This window comes from Mobula birostris, chromosome 12, assembly GCF_030028105.1.
Source record: "Mobula birostris isolate sMobBir1 chromosome 12, sMobBir1.hap1, whole genome shotgun sequence".
NCBI lineage: Eukaryota > Metazoa > Chordata > Chondrichthyes > Myliobatiformes > Myliobatidae > Mobula > Mobula birostris.
This window is the reverse complement of record NC_092381.1, coordinates 69030227-69055609: the sequence shown is the minus strand read 5'-3', so window position 1 is coordinate 69055609 and position 25383 is coordinate 69030227. Positions and strand designations below refer to the sequence as shown.

The window sequence follows — 25383 nt, the reverse complement described above, 5'->3', positions numbered from 1 at the left end:
ATACACACATTCTTTCTCTCGCTCTCCTTTTTCTCCCTCTGTCCCTCTGAATATACCCCTTGCCCATTCTCTGGGTAACCCCCCCCCCACCTCCTTGTCTTTCTTCCCGGACCTCCTGTCCCATGATCCTCTCATATCCCTTTTGCCTATCACCTGTCCAGCTCTTGGCTCCATCCCTCCCCCTCCTGTCTTTTCCTATCATTTTGGATCTCCCCCTCCCCCTCCAACTTTCAAATCCCTTACTCACTCTTCCTTCAGTTAGTCCTGACGAAGAGTCTCGGCCTGAAACGTCGACTGCACCTCTTCCTAGAGATGCTGCCTGACCTGCTGCGTTCACCAGCAACTTTGATGTGCGTTGCTAGATTTTCAATCTCCCCCTTTTATGCTGATCCATCATCACCTTTGATTCGGCCAGTGACAGTGGTGTCATCATCAAACTGAAATATGGCATTGGAGCTGTGCTTAGCCTTGCAGTCATCAGTGTAGAGTGAGTGGAGCAAGAAGCTAAGCACACAACTGTGCTGATGGTGATTATTGAGGAGATGTTGTTGCTAATCCAAACTGACAGGGGTCTGCAAGTGAGGAAATCAAAGATCCAGTTGCACAAGGAGATTTTGAGGTCTTCAAGTTTATTGATTTGTTTTTGGGGGATGATAATAGTAGTCAGTAAGCATCCTGATGTACACATGTTCACTGTCCAGATTTTCCAGGGTTGAGTGAAGAGCCAGTGAAATGGCATATGCTGTGAACCTGTTGCGGCAATAGGCAAATTGGAGTGAATACAAGTCACTTCTCTCACACAGGAGTTGGTATGTTTCATCATCAACCTCTCAAAGCACTTCATCACAGTGGATATAAGTGCTACTGGACACTAGTCATTGAGGCAGGTTACCATGTTCTTCTTGGGGACCAGTGTAATTGAAGCCTGCCAAAACAAGAGGTTAAAGATAACAGTGAACACTTCAGCCAGTTGATCAGCACAGATCTTTATTGCTCAGCCTGGTACCCACTCTGGGCCAGATGCTTTCCTTGGAATCATCCTCTTTAAGGATGCTCTCACTTCGGCCTTAGAGACTGAAATCACAGGTCATCAGGGAGCTGGTGGGGGGTTTGTGCGAGTTTGTCAAGATACCTCCATGCTTTGACGCTCAAAGCAAGCATAAAAGGCATTGAACTCCTCTGCGAAAGCTTGTCACCTATGCCACTTGCTTTCATTTTGTTGGAGGTATTGCATTCAGGCCTATCCACAGCTGTTGCGCATCCTTTAGTCATTCAAGTTTGGTCTGGAATTGCCACTTCACCCATGAGATGGCTTTCTAGAGATTATCCCTGGATGTCTTCTATTTTACTTGGTCTCCAGACCTGAATGCCACTGATGTGGCCCTCAGCAGATTGCAGATCTCATGGTTCATCCAGGATTTCTGGTTGGTGAAGATGCTGAATGATTTTGCAGGAGGTACAGAAGCCTGAAGGCACACACTCAGCAATCCAGGAACAGCTTCTTCCCGTCTGACGTTCGATTCCTAAATGGACATTGAATCATTGGACACTACCTCACTTTTTAAAATATATATTATTTTTGTATTTTGTGTGATTTTTAATCTATCCAATATACGTATACTGTAATTGATTTACCTATTATTATTTTATTTTGTTTTTTTCTTCTATATTATGTATTGTATTGAACTGCTGCTGCTAAGTTAACAAATTTCACGACACGTGCCAGTGATAATAAACCTGATTCTGATCTACTACTGTTTTTATAATGTACGTGACAATCATGGTGCATTCATTCTGATCTTGTACACGGCACAGTCAGCCAACTCTAAGCAATCCCTTAGCCGTCCCTCCGCCCCTCCTCAACCACTTCTTTGCTGTCCTTAGTTCTGGAGCCTTGCTCTTTAGCCTTTACTTGTCTGCAGGTTGGACAGCCAAGTGATCAGATTTCCCAAAATGCGGTTTAGGCATGGAATAGTAGACATTCCTAATCGTGTAGCAGTGGTTGAATGTGTTGGGATCCTGGTGCTGCAGGTTATATGTTGATTATAATTGGACAGAAGTTTCTTCAAACAGGCCTGAATGAAGCTCTCGACAATAATTTGGAGGTCATTGGGGTGTGCTGTTTCTTGTACATTGATGGTGACACTCAGTATCTTAAGTGCCTGGATAACGTCACCTTAGGCAGTATGTAAACTACGGTCAGGATCACTGAGGAAAACAAAGTTGAAAGGCTGGCACTTAATCATTAGATGTTCCAGGTCAGGTGAGCAAGAGTGTGGCAACACTGCTGCATCCAAGCACTATAAAGACTGTTACCATAAAAGTATGTTACTTCAAGGGAAATAACAGGCTGTAGATTGCAGTGAGAGTAGTTCAGAAATATATTTCAAAGTTTTGTAAGCTGCCCACAATGCATTGCTATGTTTCATCAGTTCCATCTTACAAACCTTCCTATTTACGCTTTAAGAACTGAAGACTGACTCCCGTTTTTAATGACCTGAAACTAAACAAAACATATTAGTTGGAAGGTTCTGTTTGTAATCTTACAAGTGGCAGCTGCTTGTTTGGAAAATGGGTTTTGCAAAACATCAAGAGGCCCACTGTCCAAGAACTGTAAATTTCCATCACAATTGAAAGGCCTAGATAGAGGGTCATAGAGAGAATGTTTCCAATCGTGGGAGAGTCTAGGACCAGCATGCACAGCCTCAGAATGGAAGGACATTCCTTAAGAACAGAGATAAGGAGAAATTTCTTTTGCTAGCAGGTGGTGAATCTGGAATTCATTGCTACAGATGGCAGTGGAGGCCAAGTCATTGAATATATTTAAAGTGGAGGTCGATGGGTTATTGATTAGTAAGGGTGTTAAAGGTAACAGAGAAGGCAAGAGAATTGGGCTGAGATGGAAAGTAAATCAGCCACGATCAAATGGCGGAGCTGACTCAATGGGCTGAATGGCCTAATTCTGTTCCTGTGTTATGGTGGTCACCTTCTGGACTTTATCAAATGTTTTGCTAATATCTGTAGACAACGTCCATTACCTTTCTTGATCAACCTTCCTTGAAACCTCAAAAAACTCTTTAGAATTAGTTAGATACGACGTACCACACACATCTGTTATCTTTCAGTCCTCCTGCACCTCACTCATTTGAGATGTTTTAAATATCTCTGCCAGAGCCCTCGCAACTTCTGGAATAGCCTCTCACAAGATCCGAGGGAACAGCTTGTTAGCATTTATCCACCCTAATTTACCTCAAAGCAGCAAGGACCTCCTCGTCCATAGTCTGGATGCGGTCCATGATCTCATTATTCCTTTGCAGTGTATCTGTCTCCTGAGTAAAAACATTTTCAGAAAAATTATTGTAAGATCTCCTCTATCTCTTTCCACTCCATGCATAGTTGTTCACCTTGCTGATTTTCAGAAGGACCAATTTTATCCTTTGCTGTCATTCTGTATGCACACACTGCACACACGTCTTTCTCCTTGTCTACCAGAGCAACCTCATGTCCTCTTTTAGCCCTCCTAGTTTCTCTCTTAAATGTTCTCTTGCATTTCTCCACATGCGCTTCCTTTGATCCAAATTGCCTATACCTGATATGTATCTCCTCCTCCTTAACTAATTAAGCCTCAGTATCCCTTGAAAACCAAGATTCCATAAACCTTTTAGCCTTGCTTCTTATTCTAACACGAGCATACATATTCTGTAATTTCAATATTTTCACTTTTGAAGGCCTCCCACTTACCAAGCATCTCTTTGCCAGAAAACAGCCTATGCCAATCCGTACCTGTTAGATCTCTCATGGTACCATCAACATTGGACTTTCTCTCAACCCAAGGACCAGTCCTATCTTTCTCCATAATTATCTTCAAATTAATGGAATAACGATCACTAGATCCAAAATGTTCCCTACGTACACTTCTGATGTCTGCTTTGCCTTGTTTCATTCCCTGAGAGAGGATCCAGTATCACACCCTCTCTTGTTGGGGCCTCAATATACTAGTTAGGAAAACTTGCCTGAACACAGTTAACAAACTGTATTCCATCCTGTCCTTTTACAAAATTTGAGTCTCATAGATGTGCGCAAAGTTAAATTTACCCCTGAGTTTTGTTCTTGAAACTGTCTGATCTCTACAAATTTGCTCCTTTAAATCCCACTGACTAATTTGCACCCATTAACATGGATGTCCTTTTCTTATTACTCAGTTCCAGCCATATTACCCTTGATAGATGAGCCCTTCAGTGTGTCCTATCTGAGCACTGCTGTGACATTTTCCCCGATGCGTTATGCCACCCTTCCCTCCATCTACCATGTTTTAAACAATAGAACCCTGAAACTTTGAGCTGCCAGCCCTGCCTGTCCTGTAACCAAGTCTCACTAATGGCTATATCATCATAATTGCACACGCTTATCCAAGCTGTAAGTTTATCTTCCTTATCTACAATATTCCTTGCACAGAAATATCCTAAGGCTCCTAGTTTTCAGCCATGTGTGGTAATCTTTTCACATTAAAGCATTGCCTTGTGTTTGAAAGTGGTGAGGTGATAGAGGGTTAGTATTCTAATTTACAAATATTGAACCCTTTAACATTTAGTTAATGTGTAGAAAATTAAGGAGGAGTTATTTTCCCTTAAGTGAGCTAATTGGGAAATATGTTTTGATGAAAAGCATCTGTTGTAGGGGAGGGGTAATTCACTGCTGTGCTAGGATTTATGACCTCCAGTAAGATCTATTTCCTACTTAAATTAGTTCACTTTGCCAGCTTTCTCCTCTTTCTGGTGTGCATAGCTCAAGCACTCACTGAGCTGCATAGACTGGAGACAGAAACAAGGTGAAGTCAGTCATTATGATTTTGCTTAATGGGCCATTTTCCAAATTGTAATAGAATTCAATCATGGAAAGTAAGATAAGCTGTAATCTCTCTATTATTTCATCCATATGCACAATGCATTTCTTCATACAGTACAGCAAAGTTTTAGAAATTCAGTGTATTTGAAAAGTATTGTAGCTTTTAGAACTACTTCACTCTGCAGCAAAAGCAACCCATTGTCTTTTTCCCTCAGGTGTACGTAACAGCAGAGAGTCGTTTTAACACTTTGGCAGAGCTTGTTCATCACCATTCCACCGTGGCCGATGGGCTGGTCACAACCCTGCACTACCCTGCTCCAAAATGCAACAAGCCCACTGTTTACGGAGTTTCTCCCATACATGATAAATGGGAGATGGAACGCACTGACATCACGATGAAACACAAACTAGGCGGAGGGCAGTACGGGGAGGTATATGTTGGCGTCTGGAAGAAGTACAGTCTTACCGTAGCAGTTAAAACACTGAAGGTAAGTGTTAAAATTCTACTGTTACACAGGCAAATAAGATTTTGCTGTAACACTCAGTCTATGAGATTAAATTGCAGTGGATTGTGAGATTATTTATTTAGCGATATGGCGTGGATCAGGCCTTTCTGGCCCTTCGAACCGTGCCATGCAGCAACCCCTGATGTAACCATAACCTAGTCACTGGACAATTTAAAATGATTAATAAATCTGCTGACATGTACGTCTTTGGACTGTGGGAGGAAACCAGAGAATCCAGAGAAAACCCATGAGGAGGATGTACAAACTCCTTACACAGGACGCCAGGATTGTACTCTGAACTCCAGCGTCCCGAGCTGTGGTAGCATCACCCAGGTAACCACTGCACTAGTAAGACGTAGCTCAAAAATGTCCAGGCTCATCACTATCATGGGAGGGGTTAAGCAAAGTGAACACTTTCCCCCATATTACTTAATATTGTTATGGGCTTTCTATTAGACAGGGATGGGTATGGTTTCTATCAGTGAACAGGCAATGCTTACCTCAGTGATGATTCAGACATTTCCACGAGTCAGTGGAATATTGCAATTTTTTGGCACATCTTTGAATTTTATCCTCTATCTGCTTTCACTGGGTTGCTGTTGCCTCAGCATAAATTGATAGCAAGAGTGACATTGAGGGTATTAGTTACATATTACAGACACAAAAGAACTCTGTTGCAGAAATCGGTTATCCAGCCCATCTTCTTGTGGAGGAGTATACAGTGCATGGGTGAGCCAGTGCACATTTTTGGTTGAAATTCCAACAGCCATTATGACTTCTTTGTATATTGTGTTTTTAGTATTCACTGGAGAAGTATTTTTTAAAAAAGGCAATATTTCCCATGTAAGATATTCGGGGTAAATGGAAAGGTGGGCTTCAAGGAGCTACTTTAAGGAATAAAGAGGGGTAGAGTCGGGAGATTTTGAGAGTGATTTCTTGAGGTTTGGGCATTGGCTATCAAAGGCATGAATATCAGTGAAGGTGTGAATAAATTCAGATGCTCAAGAGGCCAAAATCACAAGGTGTGTCTTGAGGATTTTAAAGCTGGAAGAGATTGCATTGTACATAAATTGAAAGATTTGAAAGCTTAACTGAGAATTCTTTTTTAAAAGGCCAGCACAAGTCAGAACTGGAGAAATGAGAATGAGTCGGAGCAAGTGCAGTATGTTTAGAGTGACGTTTATGGAAAGTAGCATGAGGGAGACTGGCCATGCATGTAACAAAATAGTGGGCCCTAGAGATAATGTAAACATGTATGAGCATTTAAGCATTCAACAAGCTAAACAAGGCTGATCTTGAGGATGTACTGAGCAGGAAATATAAAATCTTGAAGAGGCATTGACCTGAGGTCCAAACTTCCTCAACAGAATTCATATGTCTACTTGGAAAAATGATGTAATTGGTGGTTAGGGAATTGAGATTTTTACTGAAACTGAAGATAATGGCGTTGATTTTCTTAATATTAGAGCAAGTTTCTGTTTTTTGCTGAGTTCATTTTTGTTATTGGCAGTAAGAATGGGTGAGAAGGAAGCAGAGTTTAAGACAATTGCTTTCAGGAGAAAAAGAGGAGAGGGTCATCTTTGCTTTCTGGAATGATTTTGGAAAACCAAGCAGATTTGGCAGATGAAAGTAGGGGGCCAAGAATGCCTTATGAAGTCCAGCCAAATCTAATGTGGACGAAACCTGTCATGTGGTGTTCATTTATGTTCAGCTAATGACCTTGCATATTTTAATGAATAGCACACATGCTGTCTCGTGTTAGTACAGTTATTACTAATATCAAAGTAGAATTTACAAGTACAGTCAAAGTACAATTTATTATCATATGCACAAATACTCAGGTGCAATTAAAGCTTATATGCAGCAGCATCTCAGGCACATAATATCATATGAACAGCATTCACAAGAAAATCATAAGTTAAACATAAAATATGCACACATTTTAGAAACATTAGAACAAAAAAAAGTCCATTTTAGCGCAAAGTTTCAAAGTGTTCATAGAGTTGCCAAAATGCAGAGATTAGGCTTGTGCAATTGGTTCAGGAACCAAATGGTTGAAAGGAAGTACCTGTTCTTGAACCTGATAGTGTTGTACTTCAAGGGTTTGTACCTCCTACCCAATGGTAGCTGTTAGAAGATGGCATGGACTGGATGATGTAAAATGTTGCCACCTTGAAACTGTAGATTCTACTGATGGTAAGGAGGGATATATTGGGTAGAGTCCATTACACTCTGCAGCTGCTTACGTTCAGAATGCAGTAGTTAGGATACTTTCAACAGAATGTATGTTGAAGTTTGTTAAAGAGTATTTCGTAGCAAGTGGAACCTCCAAAGAAAGTAAGATTCTTGGTGCATACTCCTTGTAATTACATCAGTGTGTTGGGCCAGAACAGATCGCCTGATATGCCAGGAACTTAAGTCTGCTGACTCACTCTGCCCCCAATCTCCAATCTAGACTGGGGCATGTTCTTGCTCTTTCTCCTTCCTGAACTTAACAATCAGCTCTTTAGTTTTAATGACATTGAGTGAGAGGTTGTTGTTGTGGCACCACTTAGCCAGGTGTCTTACCTTGCTCCTGTACATGGACATAACCATCTGTAATTCATCCAGTAATGGTGGTGTTGTCAGTTAATTTCCATATGGAATTGGAGCTATGCTTAGCCAAGTAATGTATTATTAGAGAGTAGAGCTGGAGCCGAAGCACGCAGCCTTGAGGCACACCTGTGTTGATGATCATCAAGGAGGGGAAGTTGTTACCAATCCTCACTGATTGACATCTGCCAATGAGAAAGTTGAGTAGACCAAAAGAACAGAAAAAAGAATGTAAGTTGATGTAACAAAAGAAATCTACATCAGAATATGATCATATTATTTGTAATGGCCTTTTAATGTGTGTGTCTACGTATTTGCAATTATGTTTCGTGGCTTATGTTAACTACTTTTTTTAAAGGAGGACACAATGGAGGTGGAGGAATTTCTGAAAGAAGCTGCTGTAATGAAAGAAATAAAACATCCAAACTTAGTCCAACTTCTGGGTAAGCATTTTTTGAAGCCTCTTCTGATCCCTACATTAATAAAAGTGCATTTCACAATTTGACTTGTTTTTTGAACACTTTAAGTTCTTCCCTGCCAATCCTTTGCCTAGGGAATAAGATTCAAGATTGTTTATTGTTATTCTTCATTAAAGGAGAATGAAATGATTGTTACTCTGAATCTAATACAGCAGAAAAAAACAGAATAAGCATAAAGACCACTAGACACAGGGTGACCCGTTGGGGCACCCTTTGAGAGAAGGATAGTGCAGTCTGATGTGACCAGAATGAACATTAAATTTTCCTGAATGCTATTGGTATCGCTTTGCTTTGGAAACTGAAGTAGAAAACCTCAGTTTATTAAAGAAGAACGAAGCGTAGCAAAGCAGATATAGCTGCTCCTCATTTAACGAAGGACACTTTTGATGGCATCACTTCTGGTTTATCTGCCACCCTTGTGCCTCTCGTTGTCATTCTGGAGATGTACAGCCCTTTCATTGCTTGTCTCTTCATCTCTTCTGCTGTTTGTTGTTTGTCTCTGATCCTGGAGACATGCATGCCTCTCCTCCTCTGTCTCCTCTTTTCTCATCTTTTTTTTGTCCTGACTCTTTGATCCTGGAGTTATGGGGCCCTGGCCTCATCCGATTCTTGTTCTCTCCCTCTCCTTGCCGCTTTCTGACGATGTTTGGTGTCACCTCCTGACCATAATGTCCCCCTTCCCTTTCCATGCGGCATAATTAGGCTGACCTTTTTTTTAACCCTAATGCTGGGTAGAAGATACGAAGCAGTAACACCAAAGGATGCTGATTATTCTTGATGATATGGTTGGCGCTCTCCTAAATGGATTTGATATAGTCACCGCTGTCCTTTGACTGCAGCAAAGGGTTTTATGGGTGTCTCGAAGTACGTGATTACAATAAGATTTAATTATCTCTTATTGATGGGTGGCAGTTAGGTCTGTCCCAATCCTGCACATGCTGATGGTGATTAGCAGAATGTGACCTTTCCAAATAGAGCTGCCCTGCCCTTTTGCTCCAGTAGGTGTCGCTGCTGAGGCTGGCCGTGCGCATGTGTCAGGCTGTTGCTTCCCAACTTCCATGATGGCGGATTGGCTCTCAGGTTAAAAGGGAGCCTGTTGATTTTTGCGAAGGAGCAATTTTATACGAATATATAACCCTGAACTTTGCCTGCATTCTGTAAGTTAGCGTATTTTAATTCGATTGAGCCAAAAAAAAGTGCCGCTGTAATGCACCGTTTGCGCTAATTGGAGGTCACAAACAGACAGAGCATGATAGTTTTAGTAGTAAATAGATAGATAATTAAAAAACAAAAAAACACAATAAATATAAAAGCAATCCTCTATAACAGAATGTACAAATAGCCTATACACACAGACTGGCTGTACGTACATCAGGTGATGCTTGGTGAAGTGTATGTAGTGGTGGTGGTGGAGGTGGCTGACGGTAGTAACTGTTTTTAAATTGAGTGGCCATGGCATGGATGTGTGGATAAAAACGTTAATTGGCAAATTATGAACTGTTCCAGTGATTATGCTCAAGTTTTGTAACCCACATATTCTGTTCATGCTGCATATTAAATGTTAAATCTTGCAAACATTTCAGGCAATATCTTGATTTCATCAATAATGAATGTTAATGGACCTGTTCATTAAGTGAAGAATATGAATGCTGCATTTTTTCCCCACTAGGATATAGTGCTAGCTTTGACTCAGTGGCGCCTCTGAATTAGAAGGTTATGGATCTAAATCCCATTGTAGAGGTGTCTAAAACTGGAGGACCCAGTTTAAGGATAACAAATAAAATATGTAGAAGAATTTTTTCCATCTGGAGGGTGCTTGTAATCTAGAATACATAGTTGAAGAGAGTGGTGGAGGCAAGTATTCTTACAATGTTTCAAAATTATCTAGATAAGCCCTGAATGATTGAGGTCTGGTTCATAATCCTCCAGCTTCTTTATTCTGTAGTCATAAATCATTTCTTTGGTTTTTGCTGATGTGGAGTAAAAGGTTGTTTTGTCACCATTTAACTAGATTTTCAATATCCCTTCTATATGCTTATTTGTCACCACCTTTGATTCAGCCAATAATAGTGGTGTTGTCAGCAAACTTAAATACAGCGTTGCGACTATACTTAGCCATATAATGATAAGTATAAAATAAGTAGAGCAGGGGGCTAAGCACACAGCCCTGTTGTGCACCTGTGCTGGTGGTGAGGGTGGAGGAGATCTTGTTGCCAACCCAAACTTCCCCTGTATCTTCAAATGCAAATTAGGTGGTCAATATCTTATTGCTTTTCATGACCTAATAGGTTATAGGACTTACCACAGCAATAGCGATAAATCCTTTGTTTTTCTTAAATACTTAAGGACAACCTAGCATTATGTGAATAAACATTTGTAAAACATTATCCTAAGTTTAGGCAATTATGTCTTTATAAAATTCCAAATAAAAATAATGATTTTTTTTTGTGCAGCTGCCCATGAAGTTGCGTAAACACATGGATTATCAATGAAAATAATGTGTGATTTTATGTCGTTAGGTGTTTGTACTTTGGAACCCCCTTTTTACATCGTTACTGAGTACATGCCACATGGGAATTTACTGGACTATCTACGTGAATGCAATCGGGAGGAGGTGAACGCTGTGGTGCTCTTATATATGGCTACACAGATCTCTTCTGCCATGGAGTACCTGGAGAAAAAGAACTTCATTCACAGGTCAGGCATACTAAATAATACAAAGTACTCTTGTATTATTTATCTGTGGAATTCGTTGCTGTGGAGGCCAAGTCATTGGATGTATTTAAAGTGGAGGTTGATAGGTTCTTGATTAAAGATTACAGGGAGAAAGCAGGAGAATGGGGCGAAGAGGGATCATAAATCAGCCATGATGGAATGGCGGAGCAGAATTGATGGGCCGGATGGCATAATTCTGCTCTTGTGTCCTATGGTTTTATGCCTTCCAGAATTATGGTTCAATAATTGGCTGGAGTCTCTCTCTTTTATGTTGGCATGTTGAGTAACTCTTGAAAATTGCATGGTATTTGAAATTTCCACAAATTCAGTAAAAAACAACTTATTATGAAATCTGCATGTTATTTGCCATATTGTTGATTAAATCTGTTTAATTGATTTATCTCTTCAGAGACCTTGCTGCTCGCAACTGCCTTGTTGGTGAAAATCACGTGGTGAAAGTTGCAGACTTTGGTCTGAGTAGATTAATGACTGGTGATACATACACTGCTCATGCTGGAGCGAAATTCCCAATTAAATGGACTGCACCAGAAAGCCTTGCCTACAACACATTCTCAATAAAATCAGATGTATGGGGTATGTACTGCATTGTGATTTAATGATCATTGGATTCAAGACAAATTGCTTCATTTGTCAGAGATACTGTGCTGATTTCAATTTCTGGTACGCTAGAGACGTGCTGGGATGCAGCAACCTCTACTGGGCCAACCAAAGGTGTTATTGTCTTTTTAAATGTATTTGTTGCGATCGCAAGACCCTGCTGGACATCAAGAACTTAATGTACTGCAGGTCTACCCCATCAACGAGTTGCTCGTTGGTGGAGAAACTGAAGGAACTGGACATGATGTGGATCATGCCTTTGTCAGAGAGCTGTCAGTGAGTGAAGGCAGTGTGCAGTCTGACCGCAAGTGATTACCTTAGTTACTTTTCTTGTGCTCACAAGATCCTGTTGAACATTGGTAGTGTGGAATGCTGTGAGTCTGATTCACTGCTTTATGAGTTTATGTGGTGGAGCTGTGTGGCCTCAGTTGTAGTGAGGACTTGGCCTCAAATCGAGGTGTCGCCTGTTTGCATCTGACCAAGAGAGAGGCATCGGAGTTGATGTGCTTCACCAGAGGCAGTGTGGTGCAGTGTCTTTGCTGGGGTCAGTGCTGCCCTCCAGTGTTTGCCTGGCAGAAGACAAGATGTATTGTGTTTGACTGCAGAATGCTACAATGTTCATGGACTAAAGGACTTGGGCTGTTTTTTTTATGACTGTATTTTACTGCTGTCTTGTGTGCTTTGTGCTTTGAATGACTGTTGGTACTGTGGTTTGCACTTTAGCCGGGAGTAATGCTGTTTAGTTTGGCTGTATTCATGTATGGTTGAACAACAAAGTTAAAGTTGAACTTGAACGTGCTCACTTTTGAACTCAAGATTAATATTGAAACAATTTGTTATTTTGGAATATTGAAGACAAAAACCATTTACTCTTAAAATTCCTCTATTTTATTCAACATTTTCTTCCCAATTCCAGCCCTGTTGCTAAAATTTATTGTCAGAGTTTAATTTCCTGGTTATGATATGTGATTCTTACAAGCACAATAAGAGTAAAATCCTAGAAACGTGTTGCTTTATAAATGGCATCCTACTTCCACGTAACTTTTTCCATTACCTGGTGGGCATAATTACTGTATGTTTGGAAATTTGGAAAAAGAGTCATGGATAAACACAGCAAGGAAGCAGATACTTCGGCCCAACATATCTGTGCCGACCATAGTGTCTTCCTGAGCTCATCCCATTTGGCCCATATCCCTTTGACCTTGTCTTTGGACTGGTCCACGTGAAGATCCAAATGTCTATTAAACACCATGATTGTACCCACCTCTGCCACTTGCTGTGGTAGCTTGTTCCATTTGCCAACTACCATCTGTGCAGATAAACTGACTCCTCTGGTCTCCTTTAAATCTTTTCTTCTCGCCCTACTTTGTATTTGACACCTCAATCAGCATCAAGGTTGCAATATGTTTAGCTAATTATTTTTGAGAGGGATTGACTACCTCGTGATTGTGTTGACAGTGGATGGTTAATTGTTTCAGGTGTTGATGCAGAGGAATTATTAATTTGTATACCTTTTACATTTCTTCTCAGCATTTGGAGTGCTTTTATGGGAAATTGCTACATACGGGATGTCTCCATACCCAGGAATTGATCTATCGCAGGTATATGATTTGCTCGAGAAAGGATACAGAATGGAACAACCTGAGGGCTGTCCCCCCAAAGTCTATGAATTGATGAGATCATGTAAGTAATATTCTATGATAAATAGTTAGGACAGATGTTTCAATTATTTGTTCATGTTGTTAAAAATGTGAATTACTTTAAGTAAGCAAGAATCACATTTTACTTGTGTGTCACCATGGGTGTTAGTGAATCCATGGGAAAGGAAATGTGATAAGATTGCAGTGATCCTTTACGTTGGGTGAAATCAAGTAGCCAAGCTATTCTCAACATGTAAATTGCATTAACATGTTGGGAATGAAATGTTCTGGCCCATATCTCCAATATACACAAATTTTAAGTGAATGCCTACATGATGTAATGCACGGAAAGCCAGGGCCCATTTTAAAATGACAATCCTTTTCATGTTACAGATGTGGTTCTATTTTTGATTAGACTTACTGTACTCTTGTGGAGTACTCCTCAAAGGCAATCAATTAAAGAGTTTTAAAAAAAAAATGTGCTTCATATATTTAGCAAACCCACCACGCCAGATTGGAACTATTTGCCGTGATTTAATTTGAAAAAGACAGCAACATTTTGTGTTTAACTTTCAAACTGGGTGGTACATATTATTGCAGAAGTATGAGTGCTACTCAAAAAGCAAGAACTAACTTATTTTATGGACTGAAGGCACATACCATGTTTAATGTGTCTGCTTTAATTTCTAAGGCTGGCAGTGGAATCCCATGGAGCGGCCATTGTTCGCTGAGATCCATCAAGCATTTGAGACCATGTTTCATGACTCCAGCATTTCAGAAGGTAAAGTATTGCATTTTGCTAATATTTTCAGCATTTATATAAAATTTCATTATTGCTGTTCCTAGAACACGCAATATTATTGCCATTAATATCACAAACTGAAGACAAACTGCTGTTAATTGTAAGCAGAACAACAAGAACTGCCCTGTCTGCTGGTTCGCAGTGGCTACACATAGACATTTACTGATGCATTTGTGTCATTGATTTATATGGCAAAATGATACTTTTAAATAAACCGAGATCAATGTGAAATAAGAGCAAGTAGACATTCATATTGGAAGAGTATGGAAGAAAAATCATACAACCCATCATGGTAACCATGTACATCATTCTTAGTTGTATTTTGTTCCTCCATCACATCCTACCTCTCTATCTTGATTTTTTAATTTTTTTTTATCAGTTATGAAGACTAAAATTAGTAATTCACACTTGTTAGTGCTCCTTTTCCTCTTGCAGAAGTTGCAGAAGAACTTGGAAAAACTGCCTCTTCGACTGTGATCGCCCAGCACTTTCAGTTACCATTGCTTCCAACTAAAACCAGGACACTAAAGAAAAGTGCAGAAAATAAGGAAAATATGGACATGGATCATCCTGCTGTAGCTCATACTGTGGTAGCAGGTACTTGTTGCAAGTTGTAGTTTTTTTCCCGTTTTGTTCTAATTTTTTTCTCTAACCCTTCTCGTGAAACTTCTGAAATAAACTTTCATGGGGAAGGTAGGTGAACACCTCAGGTCTGCTGCCTCTACTTTTAATTTCATATTGATTATGCTTATATTTAGGTAATGAGTTTCTTTAGTCCAAGTGACAGTATCCTCATTTCTCTCCAAAAGTTAAACTTGGTTCATGCCTTTCAAAACTTAACATGTGGTAGGATACAAGGTGAATTGAAATATGACCGTACTTGGCTGTCTATTTTGTGATTAATTTTTAAGTGCAGTAGTAAATCTGAGTGGGTTTTAAATTCAGCTTTTAAAATCCTGTTGTGTTTTTTTTTGGAAAAAATGCAAAAAATGTTGTGTTCATAGCCAGAAAGACTTCATTTTCTGTACACTGCTACATTTTTATTAGCACTGAAAATTTAATTTAATGATAACATCATAAAATAAGCAATAGTATCAGTGAATAGTTGTGGCAGGAAAACTTAGAAACTAGAAATTGAGCATAAAGTTTGCAACATGCAGGGAAACAAATATAACTACAAAGGGGGAAAATGAGAACATAAAACAAAAGCTGGAGACAGAAAAAAGATAATAAATATTGAGCAGTTAAAATACACTGTCACCATTTTTGGCTTACATTTCCTATCTTTTTCTTTTCCCCAATACGAATAGGAACAAGTACAGCCCCATGTAGCATCTCCCCAGCACTGCCTCGTAAGCAGAGAGATAAATCTCCTAGTGGCCTCCTCGATGATAGCAAAGAGACCCTGTTTACTCGAGATAGAAAAGCTGGTTTCTTCAGTTCCTTCATGAAGAAGAAGACTGTTCCTATGCCACCGAAGCGCAGCAGTTCCTTCCGTGAGATGGAGAACCACCCACACAAAAAATACGAGATAACGGGTAACTTTGCTTCTTTCTCATCTTTTCAGCACTCTGATGGGCTTGCATTCGTTCATTCACATGCAGAAGGGAATTTCACACAGTCTAGATGTTGTGGAAGGGGTTCTGTGCAAAGAAATGGAGGTGTAACTAGTGGAGGGTGGGCAGGATTTGCTGGATTTTTCACTCCTCGCTTAATAAAAAGAACACTTGGCTTAAAACCAGGGAAGCCTTCAAGTAATGATGATTCAAGCTTGGAAGCCACCAAACCTTTTCCTCGGTCAAATTCTACTTCTTCCATGTCTTCAGGGCTTCAGGAACTGGATCGTCTAGCCTTAACCCTTCCTAGAAATTGCCACCGCAACAGAATTCAGCTCGAGCACCCAATGCCGTACACTCCCAAGGAGGAAGGACCGGGGAGATTGACAGATCCACTGCACAGAAAAGCAGAAGATGGAGTTGCTTCATTGAGAGACAAGTCAAAAGCAAAACTTTTGGCAAGATGTGCTGTAGCACCATCTCTCAAGCAACACCATACAGGCAACGGAGATGCTGATCTTCCCCAGAATGTCAACACAGTATCAGCTGGACATGGAGAAGCTAATAGTAATCATTCTGGTCAACTAGCAATGAAAGAGGATATGGAGAAGACAAGTTGGTCTTCACCAGTAAAAGTTTCTACAATTCCAGCAGCACATAATCATAAAGTACCTGTTCTTATATCACCAACATTGAAGCATGCGCCTGCGGAAGTTCAGCTGATTGGAACTGATTCTCTTGGAAACAAATTTAAACTCCTGTCAGAGCATCAGGTTGCATCAGAGAGAGAGAGGCCAAGGCTTGTGAAACCAAAATGTGCACCCCCTCCACCCCCACCTTCCCTAAAACTATTACAACCACCTCCTAGCACTAATTTCAACAGCACAGAAACGGTGGAGGACTTAGAAAGTGTTTCAGCAGCACAGGAGAGTGAGGTAAATGGTGAAGGTAGCAAACGACCAACAATAGCAGTGTTTGGGAAGATCCCTAGGCCATCTGTTCCACCCCCTCAAGTGCCTCCAGGTTCATCCATTCCCACGGCAACAACTTCTAAACTTGCAAACGGTACCTCTGTATCAACAGGTGCTCGAGTTTCCTTGCGAAAAACCAAGCTCCCACCAGAGAAGATGCCAACAGAAAAAATCAGTAAAGAAGCATTATTGGAGTGTGCTGAGCTTCTTTCCAATGTTATTGACAATGATTCAGAGTCCACTTCTAACAGCCAGTTAGTTGAAGCAGGACATCGGTTGCTTGATCATTGCTCTGGTTACGTGGACTGTATCACTCAAATGAGAAACAAGTTTGCTTTCCGAGAAGCTGTGAGCAAATTAGAGCACAGTTTGCATGAACTTCAGGTGTCATCCACAGCTTCTACTGGACCTCCTACAAACCCTGTGCTCAGTAACTTACTGACATGTGTTAGAGAGCTAAGTGATATTGTACAGAGGTAGCTGAGAAGGTTTGTGAAAGGTTTACTGACTTGTTTATTATCTGAAGTACCTCAGCAAATGTTCAGCTCTTTAATGTTTACAGATTCATCTCTCTTTGTCAGTTGAGTCATGAGTAGAGCTGTCTATGCATAATCAAGACTGCAGGAGGGGAAGGGAAATGCCACCTCCAACAACAGTTGCAGGATTGGAAAATTTATGGAAATAGTCCAAAAACAACTTTTTGGGCCTTGGCCCAATTAAGTTCTTTTTGTCCTCCTGGACAGTCCTAAGGGACTCTTAAACTTTGAAGAGCAAGTTAATCTAAAGTGTGAAGATGTGATCATAATTGAAATGAATTACAACAGTGTAATCATTAGGTTTAATTTGAATTTTTGGATGGACATACCACAGAAAGCGTTTGTACTTAAAGGCAATTTGCTTTAATGCTATGTCACTGGCTATTAGCTTCACAGTGAGAACTAACTTCCAGGTATCAAGCTATCATTCACCTGGTGCATGCTGTAAGTACACCAAATTTAGAAGGATAAATTCCCTGTGCCATACCAGGTGTTTTTCTGTAGTTCATGTTGGCACAGTGTGAACTGTAATGCGGCCACTTATTAACCTTTGCTGCATGATTGCTGAGTAAAACTTGACTTGCCCTTCATATCTGGTAATTAAATTGCTGAGCGCAGTTTCCTCTTGAAAACAGCAGAGGGCATCAACTAGACAAAATTGTAATTTCAATTGACCCAAACTTGAATTTGGATTGATGATTATTTTGGTAACCCCCAATGAAGCAAGACTCCACCTCTGCAATGCTCTGTATCTTTGTCAACAGTATTGAAATTCTCTGAGAATGCTATATCCAAAGTCCCTCAGAACTGTCATGGAGTTTATAACTTACCTCTGTTGTTGCCTCTCAAAGCAGACTTCATGTTTATATTTTTGGTGAATGGAGAAAAAAATGTTATGCAGCAGAATCTGCTACGACTCGAGAATGTGAATTGTATTACTTTTTGAATTGCTAAGTGAATCTACTGTGTTTGCTGTGAGTGTAGAAAATGGCATCCTTAATCATGGAAGTGGATAGTAGGAAAACTACTACATTCAGTGTTTGTAACAAGGAACATTTACCCATTGCCCCACTCCCACCACATGTAATCACCCTGATACAAATAACAAAGAAAATGCATACATATCAGAATCACTTCTTAAGCCATGTATCTTAAAGAGATGCTCTAAGTTATCTCAGTGAAACTTATTCAGTGACATGGAGTGCTCGTGTATTGCAGTTGTAACAGTAACTGCTAAAAGAATACAAATTCTTAATACAAGCTTATGCCCATAAATTAAAAATAGTAGGTTTGAGAAATAACTGGATCCCTTCATAATTTTGACAGGTTCATTTAGATACTTTATAAATATTTCTTTACTTTTTAAGATGAGCACAATGAATGGCCAATAAATCCATACTTAGTATCACGTGCTTCTTTGGCCCATCTCACGCTACTGTTTCTGAAGACATGATTTGATTGTCCTTTTGAGCCATTTTAATTATACTCGTGTTACTGGGGAATATTTTTTCATCTTCTGCAGCGCTTACCCAGGCATATTGCTACCACTCAAAATAGCCATATGCAGGTGCTTTGGTCCAACACTAGATAATTTCTCCTAAAGTTTTTTTAAATGAGCAAATTTGAAGAAAATTTTGAGGTTTAACTATGCCCGTACCAGGGTGGTGAAGGAATGAGCTACAGAAAAATGTGCATTTTAACAATGGGATTTGAGGCTGACCATATAAACCCGTCAATAATGTAGTCACACTTCCTAATACATTGTCAGATTGCATCAAAGAAACATGCATCTTTTTGAATTAGGATCATGGATCAGAAGCAAAACACAAAGCCCATGTTTCACTTCCCTCACAGCAACCACCATGTCTGGTGGGACTAAGAAAATTACCTTTTTTATGTAGAAAGATTGAATAACTCTGCTGTGTCCAATGAAATACAGATTTGTCATTTATCATTTGTGAATGCTGTGACCATCTGATCATGTTTGCAGTATTACCTGTGGACTGTCGTTTCAGACTATCAGCTGCTGTTAATTTGCAGAATTATTCTGTGTGCATTGATACCAAAGGTCACTTGGTTCTGTATTTTTTTTCTGTGCAATTTAAGCTGGATCAAACTCACTTTTGATTTCATAGGGACTTCTGAAATTATGATTTATATTTATAGTGATGACAATTTGGTATACATAACAGAAGACCCAGCTGTACATGAGGCCAAATCCAATAAAATGATTTGGAATAGTACAGTGAAGTCACACTGTCTTATAACCAGGCTTGTAACTTTGATCTTTACTTTGCATTGTAAATTTCTGTAAAATCTCATTGACTCCCTCACAATTACTCTATTTAATCACCACCTTGTCATATTTAATTCTTCAGTGAAGAACTTCAAAATGTTTTTTCTTGTTCAACACAAAGCCATTTGTGGATTTGGAAATAAACCTGAAACATCAATCCTGCTAGCAATGGGCATCTATTAAATTAGTAATATATTATCATTGGAATTTCCTGGTTTGTGCCTCCTGATAACCTCAGATGATAGTGATGTAAGTGCTATATTTAGCCACAGCATCTTTTGTGCCCTGTTGATCACTTTTACAGAAGGAGCCAAGAGTCAAATCCCACTTCCAGTCTCTTTTTTAAAAAAACTTGAGTCCTGAATTGAGATAATTGAAAAATTAAATGCTGCTGTGATAAACACTGCAGTTTTGAGTCTAAAGATGAAATTTTAATAATCCATTATGCAATTTATGCAGAATTAGGGAGTAAGTGTCATGATCCTTGGCTGGGCTTGGAAAAATATTGGACTTCAAGCCACAGGAGTGAGCCTGGATTGTAGGATAGGTATTCTATTAATGGGAATAATACAATATAGATGTGATATGGCAAATTTGCTCTCTTTTACACCAGCATAGTCAGAAAGAAGAAAGCATTTTTAGACTTAAACAAAATCAGCAAATGTTGGAGGAACAGTTAACTACTTCGGGTTGATGATCAAAAGGTCATCAACCTGAAACATTACCTGTTTCTCTTTGCAGGTGCTGCCTGATCTGGAGTATTTCAAGTGTTTTCTGTTTTTTTTTTCAGGTTTCCCACAAATACAGTTTTAAATCAATATCTAGCAGAGAAAAATCCTTCAGCATTTTGAATGATTTCAGCAAAGCTCAGCATATGGTATACTTTATGTTTTGGAGCAACAATTCACACAGTTTAGAGTCCTAGAACTTGTACTTCCACAATAACTTAAAACCGTATATTAACCATATTGCTTTGCAATATTTTATCACAATGACACCATGGCATTGCAGGTTAGAAATTCATATTGTCAGATAAACTTAAATTTGCAACCTGAGTCCACAGTGAGTATACCCAGTAGAGTTTATAACGTTAGAGTTATTTGTATAAATGGTTATTCACAGTTCACTTTGGTTATTTTTCCTCCACACATCATCCAAGTTGTAGCTGCATACATGTTCTATGGTGAGGATAAGATAATATTCCAATATTAGTTTTATCTGAGTACAAGCAAATTTTATTAATTTTATGATACAAATTTAAATCAGTAATATTCAATGTATAGATGCAAAAATTCTTCTGGCTTTTAAAGTTGCTTTATTTGAAATTTAATGGCAGAACAAAAGTGCAGGTTACCTGGTCAGCCTTCATTGAAATGTTACTGGAAAAGCATTTATCTTCTCATCCACATTTGTGAATAAAACTACAGGCTTAGTTATCAATAGGAGTTGGACAACTGTCCAGATTTTGAAGCAAAGAGCAGCATTAGGAAAAGAGTCTGTGACTATGAATGTTCGGAATTACTACTGAATTATTTTTTTGTTTTAGCAGTGCCACTTAACGAGTTTATCATTGCAGTACTGTACTTTTGTATGCCTTGTCATTGGTTTACTCTGATAAAAATGTAATCTTTCCTATTCAAGGAATGGGTTCATCTTAAATCCGAACTGCAGCCTTGTCTATGAAATGAATCCAAGAGTCTGTTTTCTTCTTTGCATACTGACAAAATACCTCTTTGTGTGTTTTATGTATTGTGGGGAGAGTGGTAAATTGGGAGGATTGGGTGGCAAATTGTTTCATAGCATACAGTATAAATGTCAGATTTTACCTTGAAGCAGAAATGAATTTATCCCAGCCTTTTAAACACTAAGATTTGTAAATATGTGAATTACCAGGGGCTTAGGGGGTGGCAGAACTACCCCAGAGTGAACACATTAATTGATACAAGCAGTATTTTGTTTTTTGTACTATAAATATGTTTGAGTTTGTAATTAAATTATCACAGAATTATAATTCAATTGAGTGTTGGCTTGCATAAGTACAGTATTTGATGTATCCACATGGTCACAATTGATCGGCAACCTGGTTTCTGTTACATATTTTAAGTGTTTTAACAAAAATACACAATCTATTTTTAAGTATTTTGTAAGTAGTGGAAATTTTTGATAGGTACCTGTTTTCATTTCATTGTCTCATTAATGATCAGCTGTAAAACTGCAGAGGAAGTTAGATATTTTAAATCAATGGGCAGTTTAAGGTGCTGAAAATTAATTTATTTTCATTATGGTTACAGTGATCCGATTCCTTCTCACATATGCAAACACTTAATTACATTATTTCAGAAGTGCACCTGCCTGAGCTGTATTTTTTTTCTAAGGAAACAAATTATTGTAATTTAAATTTAATATTTATATCTGATTCATTGATAAAATACATTGTTTTAATATACAAGATCATTCCCTCTTAGTTCATAAAAACTGCTGGAGACTGCATCGTATTTGAGAATGCCAGTGAACTGGTTACACGAATTCTATGACTACTCCTGAATCCTACAATGAATTACTGTAACTCTGCCCTTTTCCCCCGAGAACATAATTCTCAGATCACATTGATTCGAGTTAATCTTATAAACCAATCTTCAAAGCTGAAGGTGAAATTTAAGGTTACAATCATCTTGTGAACATGTCCACATGTTTGTATCCTGATTATTCCTGCCCTCCTTTGTGCCTCTGAGATTTGGATATCTATCAAGTGCACTTTAAGGCATGGAATGTGATTAATGACCAGTACAGAGGAAAAGATTCAAGGATGTGCCAAACCCCTTTGTGGACAGGGAGAGAAATAGAACATCCCTATGAGCTTCTAGAAATCCCTGGCCATGATCACTTGGAACATTTGCGATGCCACTGAGAAGATGAAAGCCATGAATAGTGAGCTCATGGAAGCCCAGGGCAAACTGCAGAAGGAAAGCACCACTGTACGAGTTGCTGCCTGCCTGTCCCTTCAAGCACATCCTGCCTGTTTATCTGCTGGTCCAACATTGGCCTTGTCCTCCTTCTCAGAGCTTCAGTGGAAGCAAAGCAGTCAGGATTCTAGGAGGCCATCTAAAATAGATTATAACTTAAGGATACCTGAATCTATCCATTTTGATGAAGCACAGAGCATATTTGCAAATTAAAATCATAGCCATGTACCAAAACATTGGTGATGTCTTGGGCATTAGCTAGTCTCCTGAAGAACATCTGAGATTCCAGACTAACTGAACCCACAAGTTTATTGAATCTATAGAAGGATATCTTCTATAGGCAGGGAGATAACGGAGCAGGTCTTTCTGGAAACAAATTTTGTAGTACTATAGCTGGGAGAAGCCTATTGAAAAAACTAGTACAGTAACTATTTTTACACGGTAGTTTTTCAAGAATAAAACTGACACCTTACACCAATTTATTGGTGTTATTGCAGAAAATTACAGTAGCATGTAATAATTTGTGGCCAAATAAATTTATATTGGATGTGGTGGAAATATGTTGCAAAAAAACTTACTTTGTCCCAATCACTTTGTATATTTTCATGCAATTAAACATTACAGTGAGCAAATGTCTGGATTCTTTGCAAGCAATGCCACAAAATAGTATCGGATTAGAGCAAATCATACATGTACTAGAAGTTTATTTAACTGCTATAGCCTTCCAAAGATTATTCTTTTTATTCTCCACTTTTGCAAAAAAAAAAAAATTCACCATAGGTTATTTTAGCTTTAGTTTGCAATGCTCTGAACTGGATGCTGGAGGACTTTGACCCACAGCTTGCTTTTCTTTTTTAAGGTGTTCTAATTAAATTTTAAGGTTGGTGATCCAAAATTTTAGCTTTATGAGTCTCTACTATTTTTTGGAGGGGGCGGAGGAGGTGTCAATGGAAAGTTTTCCAACTATTGTCATTTCATTTTTATTTGCAAGCACATCTATAATGGTCTGAAATTGAGCTGAAAACACAAGTCAACATTACAAAACTTCCAACACCACAACCATACAGAATTATATTAAACACGAGAGATTCTGCAGATGCTGGAAATCTAAAACAACTCACAAAATGCTGGAGGAACCCAGCAGGTCAGGCAGCATCTATGGAAAAGAACAAAGAGTCGATGTTTTGGGCCAAGACCCTTCATAAGGATTGTATTAACTTTGGTTGTTTCCATGTACAGTGCCTTGAAAATGTATTCAGCCCTCACAACTATTTTCACATTTTACTGTCACATTTTATAACTTTAAAATGTATTGAAATAGGATTTTTTGAGCTTATCTACAAAACATTGTGCATCATGTCAAATCAAAAGAAAATTTCCAAAACCTCTCAATAATTTCCTGAAAGTTAAAAACCAAAACTGAGGCTGAAAAAGTATTTATCCCCTTTGTAATTACTTTTTAATTACTTGTGTTGGCGCGTGGCAAAGTGGTTAAGGCGTTCGTCTAGTGATTTGAAGGTCGCTAGTTCGAGCCTTGGCTGAGGCAGCGTGTTGTGTCCTTGAGCAAGGCACTTAACCACACATTGCTCTGCGATGACACCGGTGCCAAGCTGTATGAGTCCTAATGCCCTTCCCTTGGACAACATCGGTGGGGTGGAGAGGGGAGACTTACAGCATGGGCAACTGTTGGTCTTCCATACAACCTTACCCAGGTCTGCGCGCTGGAAACCTTCCAAGGCACAAATCCATGGTTTCATGAGACTAATGGATGCCTGTAATTACTATGCCCATTTTCCTCAGGAGCAATATATTGCCTTACCAACTCACCCAATTTGTGGGTAAGTTTACAATGAATTCATAAGAATAAATTACCCCTAAGAATAAATTCAACAGACCAAACAAAAATGAAGATGAAAGAGCACTCAAGAGAAGTCAGGGAGTGATCATAGAGAAGTACATAACTGGGCAAGGGTACAAGAGCATCTCAGAGGCACTGAACATACCTCAGGGAGCGCAGTCCTTTGTGAAAAAGTGGAAAAACTATGAAACCACAGCCACACTACCTAGGTCAGGCCACCCCTCTAAACTTAGTTGCTGGAGAAAAATGGGACTTGTAAGAGAGTTTGATAATTGCCAAAGGTTAAGTAAATTCACAGAGTGCTACAGCACAGAAGCAGGCTCTTCAATCCATCTTGTCTGTGCAGATGAGGTTTTGCCTAGTCATAAACACCTGCACCTAAATCATAGCCTTCCACACCCCATCCATCCATGTACCTATCCAAACATGTATTAAATGTTGCAATTGAACACATGTCCACCACCTCTGCTGTGTGAAGAAGAGCCCCCCCCCCCCACCCCCAAGTACCTCTCAAATATTTCATTCTGGTTGTACAGTCAAAAAGATGCTCTTCTGCTGGATTTCCCAGGGAGTCCAGCAACAAAGTTCAGCATTGTTAAAGTTGCCCAGCATTTATGCTGAAGAGTTAGTTCTTCATACCTGCACCTACTACAGGACCCATGACCCTACTGAGTTCACTGGGGGTTATAGGGCTACAGAGGAAGGTGTAAAAGTCTTGTTAATTACAGTCTGTGTGGTTGGTTTTGTAACTATTTTATTTTCAGTGGTTTATTTTGGATACGTTGAATGACCCACACCATTAAGCAGCTGCAGGTGGTTTGGTTGGCTGCCAAGGTCAGGGCTCCATCACTGTGCAGTGGTGATGCCAGCAGTTACTCTGAGTGAGCTGCAGACGTCAGTGGCTGCAACTGGAGATAAAGTTCATAAAAGGGAATTTCTGGACAAGTGGCAAGGGCAAAGCCCTGGCTAAAATATCCTTGCCTGTAAAGGCTCTGCAACGTGTCAT

The 25383-nt window shown here is 39.4% G+C and overlaps 1 protein-coding gene across 3 annotated transcripts in view; it reads left to right on the top strand.

Moving 5' to 3' along the window:
• abl2 (c-abl oncogene 2, non-receptor tyrosine kinase) overlaps positions 1-23140 on the top strand; it is a 147205-nt gene extending 124065 nt beyond the window's left edge. The window contains exons 4-12 of one of the 3 annotated variants that reach the window (XM_072274014.1): positions 5061-5333; positions 8302-8386; positions 10942-11119; positions 11547-11731; positions 13286-13438; positions 14087-14176; positions 14633-14794; positions 15508-15735; positions 20347-23140. In XM_072274014.1, coding sequence (XP_072130115.1) covers positions 5061-5333; positions 8302-8386; positions 10942-11119; positions 11547-11731; positions 13286-13438; positions 14087-14176; positions 14633-14794; positions 15508-15735; positions 20347-20369 — 1377 coding nt within the window. In that variant the 3' untranslated portion in view covers positions 20370-23140. Of the gene's footprint in view, positions 1-5060; positions 5334-8301; positions 8387-10941; positions 11120-11546; positions 11732-13285; positions 13439-14086; positions 14177-14632; positions 14795-15507 lie in introns of all 3 variants that reach the window. The other 2 variants (XM_072274013.1, XM_072274012.1) reach the window with 2 other exon arrangements.
• The last annotated feature ends 2243 nt before the right edge of the window (positions 23141-25383 follow it).